We start from the raw sequence: 14,460 nt of genomic DNA, 5'->3' as shown, positions 1-14,460 counted from the left end.
TTACTGAAAGTAATGTAAAAAGCAACTATTGGTTTGACTTTCCTAGAACTCCTATTAGGAGTCCCAAATAAGGTTATATGCTTTGGTATGTGTACCTTCAAGCATAGTGTGTTTTTATATGATATGTGATCGTACTTATATCTAGGCCTACTTGTCTTTAAATAAAACATTTATTTTTTACAATACATAGTGTTCTTGTTTCTTTGTACTGATTCTACAGCCCTCTCTCCCTCCTAAGATAAGCCTGGCTGCTCTCTCTACACTAGCATGAACTCAGGTGGTACAGCCTTATACTAAGAGTGAAGTCTTGTACTGCCTCAGCTGAATGGTTTTACTAAGCCCTTAGATGGACTTCAGAAAAACTGTCCTGAAACAGACCCCCAGGTCGATTGGAATGAAGCGTTGCACCAGGCTCTGGTTACAAAAGCTTCAACCGAGGTTGTTCCCGCCTATAATGAAAGTCATAAATGTAGTTGCAATGCTACCAGCCATTCAAGTTAACTTAACATTTTACCAGGTAAGTAAACAATGTGATGCAATGTATCGCCCAGCACTCTACACATAATGTGGGGTGTGTGCTGGCTCACTATACAACATGTAAAGGAGATGGGAATCCCACTTTACTTTTTGGGAACAGTAGTTTGCCCAAGGTAATAAGAGAAATTAAAAAGGGATGCCCCAAGCGGCAATTTACCCGAAGTCCAAAGGTTATAGGAAACTAGAACTCCAATCACACATTATGGAGAGCCCTAAACAGGTCACCAAGTCCAGCAAAAAAAGTCCTGGGGTTGAAACAGTTAAGGAAGATTCATTTCTGAAATTAAAATCTTAACTAATTGAGTAAAAGGGACTTTCTGACCTAACAGTTCAACTGCTCTGTGTGAGGGGCATGTATTGTGGAATGTATAATGCAGAGTGGGTTAGAGTGGTAGAGGCAATAGACACACCGACGGTGCTCTAGCAATTATAGATGTGAGCCTCACAATGTTCATGTTAAAGGACATTTGTACCGCGCACTATCACCACCGAAGTGGTCCCCGGGCGCTCTGAAAAGGGGATGAGAGGGGGTGGGTTAGTGGGAATAAGCTGGAAAAGTGCAAGAGAGCAGTGATATGCTGTTGGCCGCCTCAGCCCGGTGGGTCCGTTGGCTGGGCTTGGGGTGTTTTACGGTCCGTAGTCGTCGTGTGCTGTTGTGCAAGTCCATGTGTGGTTTTTTTTGCATTGTTGTGAAGTTTGTGCGGATTGCTGCGTTTCAGGCTTGTGGTTGTGTTCAGTTAGAGTTTGAGAGATGTATGTAGAGGGATGGAATTGTTAGTTGGTTGGTTAGTTGGCATTGCTGTCCATTGCAATTATGGGATTCCATCTAGGTGTGGCACATGCTAACAGTCACATTTCCATCTAGGTGCGACGCAAGCTAGGGTTCAGAAGTCTAAGTGTGGTGCATGTTAAGATTCACATTTCTATCCAGATGCGGCGCAAGCTAAAGTTAAGAATTCCATCTAAGTGTGGTACATACTAATATTCATAATCCCGTCTAGATGCAATGCAGGCTAAGGTTAAGAATTCCATCTAAGTGGCGCAAGCTAACATTCACATTTCAATCTAGATGCGACGTAAACTAAAGTTAAGAATTCCATCTAAATGTGGTACATGCTAATATTCATAATCCCGTCTAGATGCGACGTAAGCTAAAGTTAAGAATTCCATCTAAGTGTGGTACATGCTAATATTCATAATCCCGTCTAGATGCGACGTAAGCTAAAGTTAAGAATTCCATTTTAGTGTGGCGCATGCTAACATTGTTACCCCTGTCTAAAGATGACGCAGGCTAATCTTAACATTTCTGTATAGGTGTGGCACTAGTTAAGATTGGCTAGTGTGTTAGTGCGTAATGCAATGCAACATTTACAGTCAGGCCAAGAATGGAATTAGGCTTGTGGTCACAAATCTCTCTATGAATGCATGGCGTAATTCTATTGCAGTCTACGTTATGGAGAGGTGAGGTAGAGTGGCAAGGGCTTTCTGGAGTAGAGTAATTGCTCTACACCCCACCCATGCCACACTTACAATTTTGTTGCTGTCTGTTGGCTGCTGGCTTCCTTTGCTTCCCCTGCGGACACCTGTAGACAAGCCTTGGAGCCGCTACTGTAGGAGCCGCCCTTTGCCTTGGGGCCCTTAGCCGAGGGGGCTGCCCTGGGAAGGTCTGTTATGACCAGGTGGACGCACCAATCAGGGGAGGTGGACGGGTTGGAGGGGGAGGGTGGGACTGTGAAAAGGCCAGACATAAACAAAGGACTACACCCCACAGACTGCACCCTTTGGATGCAGCCCAGAAACAGAAACAGGCTCAGAAGCCAGATTAGCACACAATGCTCACCAAAAAATATAGATACATAACTGAATAAATAAAAACTGTAAACAAAATATAAAAAAAACACCACTCCAAAAGAGTGCATAAAGCCCGCCAAAAACGGATTACAATCATTGTGAAACTACTCACTCAGAATCAACCAGCCCCTAAAGGTGCTTCCACACTGGTTTCTCCTCCCATATCCTTCCTCATGGCAGTCCTCAAATCAAATGGAAAATGGCTGCTAGAGCCAAGCCACAAACACACCTGACTTTTCTAACCAATCGCAAGAGGGGAGGGTGGGACTGGGAAAAGGCCAGACATAAACAAAGGACTACACCCCACAGACTGCACCCCTTGTATGCAGCCCAGAAACAGAAGCAACAGGCTCAGAAGCCAAAAGAAACACTAGACAGGCACCACTAGACAGGCACCAGATTAGCACACAATGCTCACCAAAAAATAGATACATAAATGAATAAATAAAAAAAAAAATGAAAAAAATATATATTTAAAAAAAAAAATCACACCACTCCAATGGACAATGAACACTCTAGGTACACCAATTTGAGTTTAGCTGCTGTAGGAGAGGTCTTATCCCTGATGGAAATTGGAACAAAAAGGTCATGCATCCACTTGGGAATCAGACCTTTTAGAATTGTGTGCATTAGCCTTCACCATGGGTCCATCTGTGCTCTTACTCGTCTCCCTACCTCAACAGACAAATGAAACTAGTGATTATAATGTGCCAAAGACAGGTACGGGGTTTGAAGAAGCTGATGGGTCAAATATGGAATGCATACCTTAATTAAATATCAAATTGCATTGACATTACATTTTTAAACTTGGTGAATATACAACTATTGCAAAGACCAAAACAATATCTTGAGATGTGCAGCCTCATGTAAACCTTTTATAATTAAGGCATCCACTTTTTTTCTTCTACTTCCCCATATCAACAAAAAACATACCAATCAGCGGGTCCCTGTTGGGATAAGAAATATAGAGTTTCAGAGATCTTTCAGCGTTCTTTAACTTCTTCGCTTGGGAACAATCTGTAAAAGATACAATTATTATACTTTATGAACAGACTATCAACTCAACATGCATTTGTGTTGTAGAGGTCTAAAAAGAGCAACGCATTTGAAGTCTTTGTTCTGTGTTAAGAATATAATGTAAGGTACTTCATAGAACCGCCTCCAAATAAGCTTGTGTTAGGCCATGTTTTTCATTCTGCACATTTCCCCAAATAACATCAATGGAACCCCCCTCTCCCCTCTGAAAATACTAAATGTATTTCAGCGGACTGATTTTGGGGTCAGATGTTTTTATTAGCCCCACCCATACTGCTTGAAGTGCAGACTCCCAGCGCAGTGGGAGCTTCTTGTGTTTTCATTTGTCATTTGTATTTATACTGCAGCTATTTAGGCAGTTTTTGTACCACACTCTGTTCAGAGCATTACAACCACCAACCCTAACTGGGTTAGCACACCTGACAAACGAAAGACAAACCTCTCTTAAGGTAAGAAACGTGGACAGCGCAACATGGCTTAAAAATCTCAGGTAGGGGTTGTAGGTTGACACAAAGGTGCAATTAGTAGACTGTCTAGAAAATACAGTAAACATACTGAACAGAAAAAAATCAATACTTTATAGAAATCAAAAAGGGGTAGTACACAGTACGTTAACATGGATTTTCAGAATCAACCCAGTGGACAGATTCTTCGAAGCCATCCTACTCTGATGAACAGGGAAAAACACTAAAGGTCTAGCCAAACTATTGGAGTTGTAAATGAGCAACAAGCCTTAGACTCAGCAAAGCATGAGAATGGCGACAGGTTCAGGAAACAACAGACAGAGGACACTTAATAAAACCAGTTAGGCAGAATGTGCAAAAAAACAGTTATTTGTTTAGGCCTTAGACCAACTCTTAGCAATGAAAACCCACAGGTAAGTAACACACTAACATTTACTACTATAATATACCTTTTCACCTTGGTGTGATTTGCTAAAAGCATTAACACTTCACTTCTAAAATACAGTCCGTAGCAGTATTTGGAATACTGAAAACGTAGCAATGCAAATTAATAAAAGATAGAGCCAGGTAAGTAACCAAGAGTTAGAGAACTAATAGGACGAAAATAAAAGTTAGAAATACCATACAACACCTGGAATACTCGGGTGCTAGTCCTTACCTAGCAAGGAAAGAAGGGGACTAGTGCCATTCGAGTCACAGGTCTCAAGTAAGTCTTTTCAGGAGGTTATGAGTCTCTGAACAAAGTTGAACAAGTGCTGGCTTCAGCGAACAGGTAGTTAGTTTGTAAGTGTACCAAAGTACAATAAGAATAGAAAGAAAGCTCTTACAGACCCCTCCCACACCAACTGCACCAGGGGAGAATACCCGACCAGAACACCACGATTCAAGGCTAGGCAAGGTACAGGTGCCCTGTACTCCCATTCATTTAGAGACTACGATGGGAGTTCCTGATTTCACTGGCACTTTTGGATTTATTTGTGCCATGGTTCCTCTGAAGGAAGTCGAGGGACCTTGGATGCAGCTGTTACTTCAGGTGTTGAGTTTTTGGGCCTGGCTCCATCACTGTTCCGTGCTACTATGGATGGGTTCTTGACACTGGACACCACAACTACTGGACCACCACCTTTTGGAGGCATCAGGAAGTAGACACAGACAACTTAAAGTTGAACTTAAAAACTTTTATTAACAGAAAAAAGGGTTGGGAAAAGGCCTAGCTTGCCCTATGCTAGGGTGGGATTTCCCTACTTAATAAACTAAGGAGTGTCTGTCAGGAAGTCAAAAGTAATAGCCGGTCTGTGTCCAAAACCTATGTGTGCCCTCACATCTATTTGTATACAATGGGATGTCAGTTTCAATAAAACAGCTTCTTCCTGCTCTTAGTTTGTAAAGGGTTTCCCTCCCCACAAAGTGCAGGATAATTCACAATGCAAAGGGGTTATCTTCCGCAAGCTTTCAAGTCTCATCTGTTTCAAAACACAGTTTTGTGATACTTTCCATCTTTTCGTTTGGTTATCTTTCACCCAAGTTCACAAAGTACAGTTCCTTATTTTCAGCTCACACCAACTTTCCTTTATATCCAATCACAAGCGGATTTCATAAGTGGGTGTCCTCGGTCTAGGCACAGTTCACGGACCACACAGTCCACCCATTACAGGCCACACAACCAAGTCACCCGTCTTGCCTCTACTTCCTTGTATGCACTTTGCCACTGTTTCAGCTCTACAGTGGTACTTGGTGCAATCTCATTTCACATACTCATGTTGCTTTGCCACTATTCACCTGCTGCACTTTCATATATTCTTCCAGCTCCTGCCAATGCTTGCTCGCTCAAGTTACACAGGCCTTTCACAGAATAATATTCCACAACACTGCTTTCATTCTGCTCAATAAACAGTATGTGCTTCCATTCAAAGCAGTATGGAAAAAGGTTTGCTTCCATTGGTTAGGCATTCATTGAAGTTCCATAACTAACATGTGCCTGCCGCCCCGGTGTCCCCTTTCATAGGTGCACTCACTGGTCAGTGCTTATGGCATTCCAGCGAGGTCTCCGGCTGCCACAAGTTCTCTTTTGCGGTACCTTGCTCAGTCTCAATAGCAGCTCTCTAGGGGTTTGCTCCTGCCACTGAGGAGTCTCTCAGCACGTGCCTCAAATTTCAGCTTCGCCTGGTCACGCTGGTTCCTGTTCCGTAGTTCGCTGCAGGCCTCCAGCTTCGCTCAGTCTCGCTTCCTGCTGCATACACTCTGCATTGTTCTGGGACTCTTGAGCACTCTTGTTAGGGAGAATTCTCAAAAATGTGCCAATTCCCTTCTGCCTTAGAGACCCCCGAGCTCTTTTGCTGGACTTTACGAATTTGAATTTCTGACCTGGAGGGAGTGAGACCTTTTTCCCCACTCTCGTATTTTTCTGTGATTTGAACCGTTTCTTTTGACTTTGGAGTCTGAAACTCCATAGGCATCATCTTTACATTGTGACACACATAACCTTCAGTGTAGTGGCACAGGGAAGCCTCTTAGATTTCCCAAAGGTTTAAATACCTTCTCTAGGTGAAACTACTGTTTCCAAGAGTGGTGACATGAAATTTACTTTACTTACATTTTGTAAATTTATACACACAGGCACACACTATCTTACAATAGTGTGCTGGAGGGGTTACTTAGTATCCCCTTTGCCTAGTTTCTCATGTAACATTTTTATGTTACCCTTTCTACAATTAATGGCTGGTGGCAGTGGTTTACCTTTTCCTACCATTGTGTGTTTCTATCGCCGGCTGCAATTGCAGCTGCAGTAAAGCACCCATGGGTGATCATTTTGTCAAAATAACCTGGTCTTTTTGTCGCCATTTCTTGTTGGAAAGGTCCTTCTTGAGATTTACTCTGCACCAAACAAGATTTGGTACCCTTAGTTTGTTTTGTCTTTAGCTGGATTCATTGGTGAAGCCTCCTCTGGCTCCAGCGTGTCTGGCAGGGGCAGGAAGTGAGGGAGGTGCCCGAAACTCCCTTTGCTTAATCCCCTTGGTTAGAGGAATGCACCCAAAGGTGATTGACCGGCTGGCTGTTCTTGGAGGACAGCCACCTTGCTGTGTGATTGACAGCTAGGCTGCGAATGAATGGGAGAGACCAAGGCAAGACTTTTTGCTTGGAAGGCAGAGTCGACCACTGGGCAAAGGAATCCGAAAAAGAACTTGGAAGAGAGGCTTCAGTGCTGCATCTCCAAATTCACCTCAACTAGAGAATCCCTGCAAAGGACGACTTCTCCCCTTGGGTTGGTGGGACCAATCAACCCCAAGACAAACTCATCTGGAAATCCTTGCAGAGCTGGCTGTACTTCCATTGCTGCTGCAGGAACCGATTGACAAGGAGAGGAACACCAGAATCAAGTGTGTCGTCTTTAAGTAAGACCCGAGCCCCAGGAAGATCTTCCAGACTCTCATGGCGCAGGACTGACTGTTAGGCAAAGTTTGTATGCAGCAGCCTCTGGGAACACTACAAACAACTGACTACAGGTATAGGAAACCCAACCTTTGGTATAAGCTTGTACTACACAGTTTTGGTAGCGGGTTGAGCAGCCAGGCTTATCTCAAGAGGGGTCAACGTGAGCTGTAGGCGAGTCACACAGAGATTCACAGTGACAAGTATTCAAATAAACACTTAGACCCAAGGTTTCTTGAATCATCAATTATTAATGTATCAGTCAAGTTAGAATAAGCCTTCTTCAGAAGGGAGCAATATAATAGTAACAAATTCAATACTGTACACTCAGTTTCTAAATCAGTAAAGACCCTTTTGGGATGGCCCACAGACACAGCATACACCCTCAGGTGACTTCAATAGCTAGGCTGCTGGGGACACTAATATCTTACTGCATGCATTTAGAACACTGTTATAAATTGGTAAAAGGAAAAGGTTATTAGGACAACAAGAGACCACAATTATTCTTAAGCAGGCAAATACGTTTGGATCTCCACAGCAGAGTCATTCAGTATAACAGGCTAGGCCAAAGTCAAAGGCCAAAAGTCTTATATAGGATGAAGCACTTCTGGTAGGTAAGTAAAAAAGTCTTTGCACAATGTTTTAGAAGTATTTGAAGAAAAAAAGAATCAAATGTAGGGCCACAAGCCGTTAGACTTGTGAGTGGTACAAGATGCAAGCAACTCTACAGTAAGAGGCAAGTTCTCTCAGACTTTGTACAGTACTTTTGAATTGAAGAAAAAGTGCAGCAGATGACTTCTGTTCCTGTGAAGCTCTGCCAATCTCACTGTTCCTGGACCTCCGTCGTGGGGACAAGAGGGAGGACTTCTGGGGACTCCTGCACTGCAATGGGACGGTCACCGCTCGCAACCAGCAATCTTCAAATCAGTGGTTGTTCAGTGTTTCAGCTTCGAGTCTACCGCAAATAGCAACACTACTGTTTCTGGCAGTCGAGATGGACTTTCCTTGCTTATGGGGTCTTTCACTCTGTTGAGAGGGGCTCAGGCTCTCTCAGTCCTGCTTCCTGGGAATCCGGGGGATCTTCCTCTTAGCCAACTTAAAAGCAACGCACACAAACTGGTGTACCTCTCCCTGGCCCTACGGTTTCCAGCAGCAACTCTGTGGAGATTCAACCTCCGAGATGGATGTCCAGGTGGCTTACTTTGGAGTTGATTGGACCCACCAACTCAAGTTGGGGAAGTCGTCCTTGCAGAGGCTTCTGTCGATACTAATTTGGCATTCGTCACTGCACCAGGGCTTCACCGGGCAAACCAACAGTCCAGGAGTTTCAGCAGGCATCCTCTTCAAGTTCTTCGGTTTCTTCGTCCAGTGGTCGACTCTGCCTTCCAAGCCAAAAGCATTGCCTTTTATTCAGTTCTCTCCCATTCATTCCAGCCTGTCACTCACCCAGCAGGATGACTGTCCTTGCTGGACAGTCAGCCAGCCAATCACATAGTACATTCGGGTCTCCTAGGAGACTAGGCACAGGGAGTGTCAGTCCCCTCCCTCACTTCCTGCCTACCCCAGACAACCTGGAGCCAGAGGCAGGCTTCACTCGTGAATCCCGCCAAAGACAAAACGAACAATGGGACCAAACTTGGTGTGGCGCGCAGAGTAAATCTCAAGAAGGACCGTGCCACAAAGAAATGGTGAAAACAGAAGACCGGGGCCATTTTTGACAAATTGGTTGGGTGCTTTGACCCATGGGTGCTTTACTGCAGCTGCGAACGCAGCCCGCAGTAAATTCACACCACAGTAGTTAAAACAAAACCACTGCCACCAGCCATTCAGTGAGGAAAGGGTAACATGTTACATGAGAAGCAAGACAAAGGGGATACTAGGTAACCCCTCCAGCATCCTATTTTAACATAGTGTGTGCTGGGTCTAGATAGTTACAAAGGTAAGTAAAGTCAATTTCACTTTACTGCTCTGGGAAACAGTAGTTTATCCCAGAGAAGGTATTTAAAACTTTGGGAAATCTGAAAGACTTTTCGTGCCATTGCACTGAAGGTGCTGTGTGACAATGTAATAGATGATGCCAATGGAATTTGTCAGACTCCATTACCAAAATAAACAAAAAGCTCAGAAATCACATTAAAAAACACGAGAGAGTGGGGAAAAAGGGTCTCACTCTCTCCAGATAAAAAAAATCAAGTCCTCAAAATATGGCAAAGTTGCCAGGGTCTTTAAGGTGGAGGGAATTAGCGCATTTCTTATTCACACTAATAATGACCATATAGGACAATAGCCCCCCCCCCCTAGTACTATAGGCTCTTCAATCAAAAGGTGCATTAGTCCATGCCAGATCCCTCCCAGCTCATGCCGTTGACATTGTAGACTGCATCATAACTCAAGACCTTGACTTCCTCGCCATTACGGAAACATGGCTACACGCTGCAGCTGGCCCTGCACTGTGCTTTGGCGATACCAGATAACTACACCATCATTAGATGTGATAGGAGTACAAAATCAATCAAAAGGTGGTGGCATTGCCATCATCTTCAAGAGCTCCCTTGAGCTCAGACCCACTCCACTCCTCCAGATCCCTTCTGCTGAACTATCAAAGTGCCTATCTCACCCAACCAAACCACCACTCTGCACCTCATCTACCGGCCTCCAGGACCCATCGCCTCCTTCTCTGAGGATCTTTCTACCCTCCTTGCCTACAACACCAAGCCAAAGTCACAAATGATATTACTTGGAGATTTCAATCTTGGCCTACATGATTCAAATGATTCCAAAGCCCTTGACATAGCCAGCTTTCTACCGGATCTAGGTTTCACACACAACATCCAGAAACCCGCTTCACATCAAGGTGAGAACCCTTGACTGGCTTGCTGACTTGAATTGCACAATTAACCCGACGTCCGTCACACCGTGCATTTGGTCTGATCATCACAAAATAACCTTCACAATTAAAGCCACCCCTCTAAGTACTAAAACAAACACCGCTCCTGCCATCCACATCCGCAATAAGGAGGACATCACAGAGGAGAAGCTTCTACCTTTAATCCTTCCCCTTCTTAACACCTCTTCCTTGAGTTCCGACCCCACAGTCCTAGTGGACAGTTACAATCACACTATCCTAAAAGCTCTAAACTTAATAGCCCCGCTAAAACTGCGCAAACCTACCACGTCCTCATCTTAACTCTTGGTTTACACCACATCTTAGAGATCTCTGCAAAGCTAAAAGAAATGCACAAATGCACTGGAAAAGCACCCCATCTGACGCTACGAAAAGCGCCCCGACTACTGCATCCAACTACAATGCAGCAATATTCCAAGCTAAAAAAGATGCTTACAACAATTGTGTCCTAAAAGCTGAATCCAACACCAAAGAGCTCGTCAAGATTCTCAAAGAACTTGGGTCTCCGATAGCCCCTTTGGACCAGTGTAACAGACACCTTATGGAGCACTAACATCCAAAAAGCAATCCGACAAAATCTCCTTATTGCAAACTAAAATCAATACTAGAAAATGTACCCACTACCAGAGCTAGCGCCTAACTCGTCCGCGTATAACGCCACTGCATCATCATATCCTTTTAAACCTTTTCACTTTTCACCGCTCTCTACATGGGAAGTGGAAAACATTATCAGAAAGCTTAAACCAAGCTACTGTCAAGGTGACTCTTGCCCGGCATCTGTAATCAAGGAGGACGCTCACGACCTTGTTCCATTCATCACCACCTTTATAAACGCTTCCTTTAAATCTGGGACTGTCCAGGACAATCTCAAGGATGCTTGGGTTATCCAGTCAATCAAAAACCCACCCTTGATCCTAGTGACCCTGCTAACTACAGACCTATAACCACGGTGCCCTTCCTACTAAAAATTCTGGATAGGGCAGCCTAGCTACAAATTCAAGCATACCTTGAATCTAACAAACTCTTAGGTCGACAATCAGGCTTCCTTCCCAGACACGGAACAGAAACTGCTCTTATTGACCTAAAAACACAAATTGAGGATCTAAAAGACAAGGGTAAACTGGCCCTTTTACTTCTGCTTGACCTATCAGCAGCTTCTGATCTGGCCAATCACCAAATTCTTTGCCAGCATCTTAAATCAGCCGCCCACTTCTCAGACAAAGCTACTTCGTGGATCTGATCCTTCCTGGCAAACAGAACCATGCAGGTCTTTTCACCCTCTGCTTATGCTGAGCTGTCACCAGTCCAGTGTGGGGTCCCACAAGGGTCTTGTGTCTCCCCGACACTATGTGTTTACGAAGCCCATCTTCGATATTAGACTATCTGGATGTCATCTACACCAGATGACACCCAAATATTGATATATTGATATTTTATTTCTATCGCGCTCATACACAAGTGTTTCAGAGCGTGACAAGGGAAGGGGAACAGAGGAGAAACAAAAACAACGATCTTACTAGGCCCAGTGACATTGAGAACGCGCGAGTGCATGGTAGAGGGGGAGAGGGAGAAGTGCATGGAAGGGGGAACAAGAGTGTGGAGCAAGGAGTAAAAAAAAAAATAATAATACTCATCCCCATCACCGGTGATCACGTAACTGATTCAAAAGCACTCGATGTTTACTCCATCATCCAGGCTTGGATGGCGCATCATCTGCTCTGCCTTAATGATGAAAAAAAACGAGTTACTCACCTAAGCTCGCATATCAGACTTAATAAATTGGACCCTGCCTTTAAATCCTTTACTATTGATGGGATCATCATTAAGGTTTCCAAGGACACAATATTAGGCATTTACCTGGATTCCACCTTGTCACTCACAAGACAGACTACCGCTGTGGTATCAGTGTCGGCCTACACATGTAAGCTCATAACAGCATGTAGACCCTTTCTAACGGCCTCCAACTACATCATCCTCACTAAAACCCATGTTATGGCTACAATTGACTACTGCAACGCCCTCTACGTAGGGACTTGCCAAAAAACATCAACAAGCTCCAGGTTACCCAGAACAATGCCATTAGGGCTGCCCTTAGCATTCCTAGGAAACTTAATATTTCGGACACTCGACGAAGCCTACACTGGCTCCCTGTTGCCCACAGACTATCATTCAAAACCCTTGCTCTAACTCGCAAGCCCCATGCTAACCAGGCCCCCGTCTACTTTGCCAACCGATTCACTGCCCACACCTCTAGCAGACCACCAAGAATTCCACAAGCCCACTCACTATCGACACCCAGATTCAAGCTTCAGAAGGCGGGGATCCAGCTTCCCAGTCCTTGCAGCCAAATTGTGTAACACACTTTCCCTCACACAGATCTGAACCATCTTACCACTCCTTTAAGAACAAAGTTAAATCATGGCCATCTGAGCAGGACTGTTTGACATCTTGCGTGTAAACCCTCTCCATCTATACTAAGAAGGTTAATCTTCATGTTTCTCCCCCCGTTTGCCACCTCTCCTATTCTCTCTTCCCCTCTGCATCTCCAGTATCTCTCCTCTCTCTCATTACACAGCATTCTGCTAATATCGCGCCTCACTGTACATCTGCAATTAGTGCACTGTGTAACTTTGCATCTTCTTGTACCTACTTAAGAATCGTGCCCTATTGTAAATAATTGTACCTCACACGATACTGTGCCCTGGGCCCTTCTCTCCGCAAAACTACTGTTTCCAAGGGCAGTGAAGTGAAATTGACTTCTAGACCCCGCCCTTGTCTAGTTTCTCATGTAACATTTTTATGTTATCCGTTCTACAATTAATGGCTGGTGGCAGTGGTTTACTTTTTACTACCATTGTGCGTTTTTACTGTGGGCTGCGTTCGCAGCTGCAGTATAGCACCCATGGGTGCCCATTTTGTCAAAATGGGCCGGTCTTTTTTTGCCATTTCTTGTTGGAAAGGTGCTTTTGATTATAATAAAGTTGTGTAGTGAACTTATGGCTGTGATTTAAAAGTGTAAATGTATCGGTTTGTTGACAGTTTACTCGGAAGCAAGTTTAAGGTGAAAAGATAATGATAGCATTGTTGTTCTGGCCTACGATTCTGGCCAACAAGAGGGTACGTTTTTGGTCCGACAACAATGCGGTAGTACAAGCCATTAACTTAAGTCTGCTTCTTGCCCAGCAATGTTGAGCTTGCTCAGAAAACTAGTGGAAGTGTGTTTATATCATAACATTGAATTTAGTATATATTTGTATATATTATAAACCTGTACGAAGTATACAACACACAGATACTTCTCAACTCTGTAACCAAATTCTTAAGCGCCCTTCTACCTCTGGGTTTGGATCACCATACAAATAAAATAAACAAACAATAGCAATTAGTAGGGGTATGAAAAAATGGTGTAAGGTTAAAAAGATATAAAGATACAAAGAGAGGGAATAATGGATAAAAAAAAGGGACAAAGAAGATAAAAGGAGTATTAAAGAACACACATTAAGTGAGCCCATCCAAAAAGAGATAGAACGGTAGTCTGGCTGAACAGATAAGAGCAGCTTAGTACATGTGTCTGGCTACATGTTGTTTATACATTTTCATTTATAGCCAGTTATACATCTCTGAGTCACAGTTTAAGCCGGAAATGCACATCGCCACAGTACAAATCCATTTAGATTCCTTTTGTCGAACAAGGAGCTCTTTGTTTCCTCCTCTTGGGTAGCCGCTTCACTTTTTCCAGGCCAAATACTTTAAGGTCCTCTATGGTGAAGTCTTGATGATCTGTAATCACATGTACTGATGAGGGATATCTGAGGTTATTGTTTCTAATAGCTCTAAGGTGCTCAGAAATTCTGGTCTTTAACATCCTAATCGTACTGCCAATATATGTTCTTCCACAAGTGCATTCTATCCCGTAGAAAACATACTTGGAGTTACAGTTGATAAACTGATTGATGCGTTTTGTTTGTCCATTGGGTAATGGAATGTCTTTCTTTCGATGTTGTATAAACAGGCAAAGTTTACAATGCCTGCATTTATGGGTGCCCAAAAAAGGGTTTTGATTGAAGATCTCTTGGGGTTTGGCTAGGGATGGGACTAAGAAAGCTGGGACTAATTAGATTCCCAATAGTAGGTGCACGCCAATACTGGGATGGTTTTCCAGATGTTTAGACTGGGATCTGTTTGAAGAATATTCCAATATTTATTTTGAAATTTTGATTTTTGATGCTTCTGTGCTAT

The 14,460-nt window shown here is 43.6% G+C and overlaps 1 protein-coding gene across 3 annotated transcripts in view; it reads right to left on the bottom strand.

Annotated features, from left to right (window-relative positions):
- The window catches only part of LOC138497209 (uncharacterized), a 306,729-nt gene that overhangs the window by 191,845 nt on the left and 100,424 nt on the right, over positions 1-14,460 (bottom strand). For all 3 annotated transcript variants that reach the window (XM_069620532.1, XM_069620531.1, XM_069620533.1), the window contains one exon: positions 3,322-3,405. In XM_069620532.1, the coding sequence (XP_069476633.1) occupies positions 3,322-3,405 (84 nt within the window). The remainder of the gene's footprint in view (positions 1-3,321; positions 3,406-14,460) is intronic.

Source organism: Ambystoma mexicanum, chromosome 5q, assembly GCF_040938575.1.
Source record: "Ambystoma mexicanum isolate Mex_15411 chromosome 5q, UKY_AmexF1_1, whole genome shotgun sequence".
Taxonomy (NCBI): Eukaryota; Metazoa; Chordata; class Amphibia; order Caudata; family Ambystomatidae; genus Ambystoma; species Ambystoma mexicanum.
The sequence above is the reverse complement of the archived record's forward strand: the minus strand, read 5'-3'. Positions and strand labels throughout refer to the sequence as shown.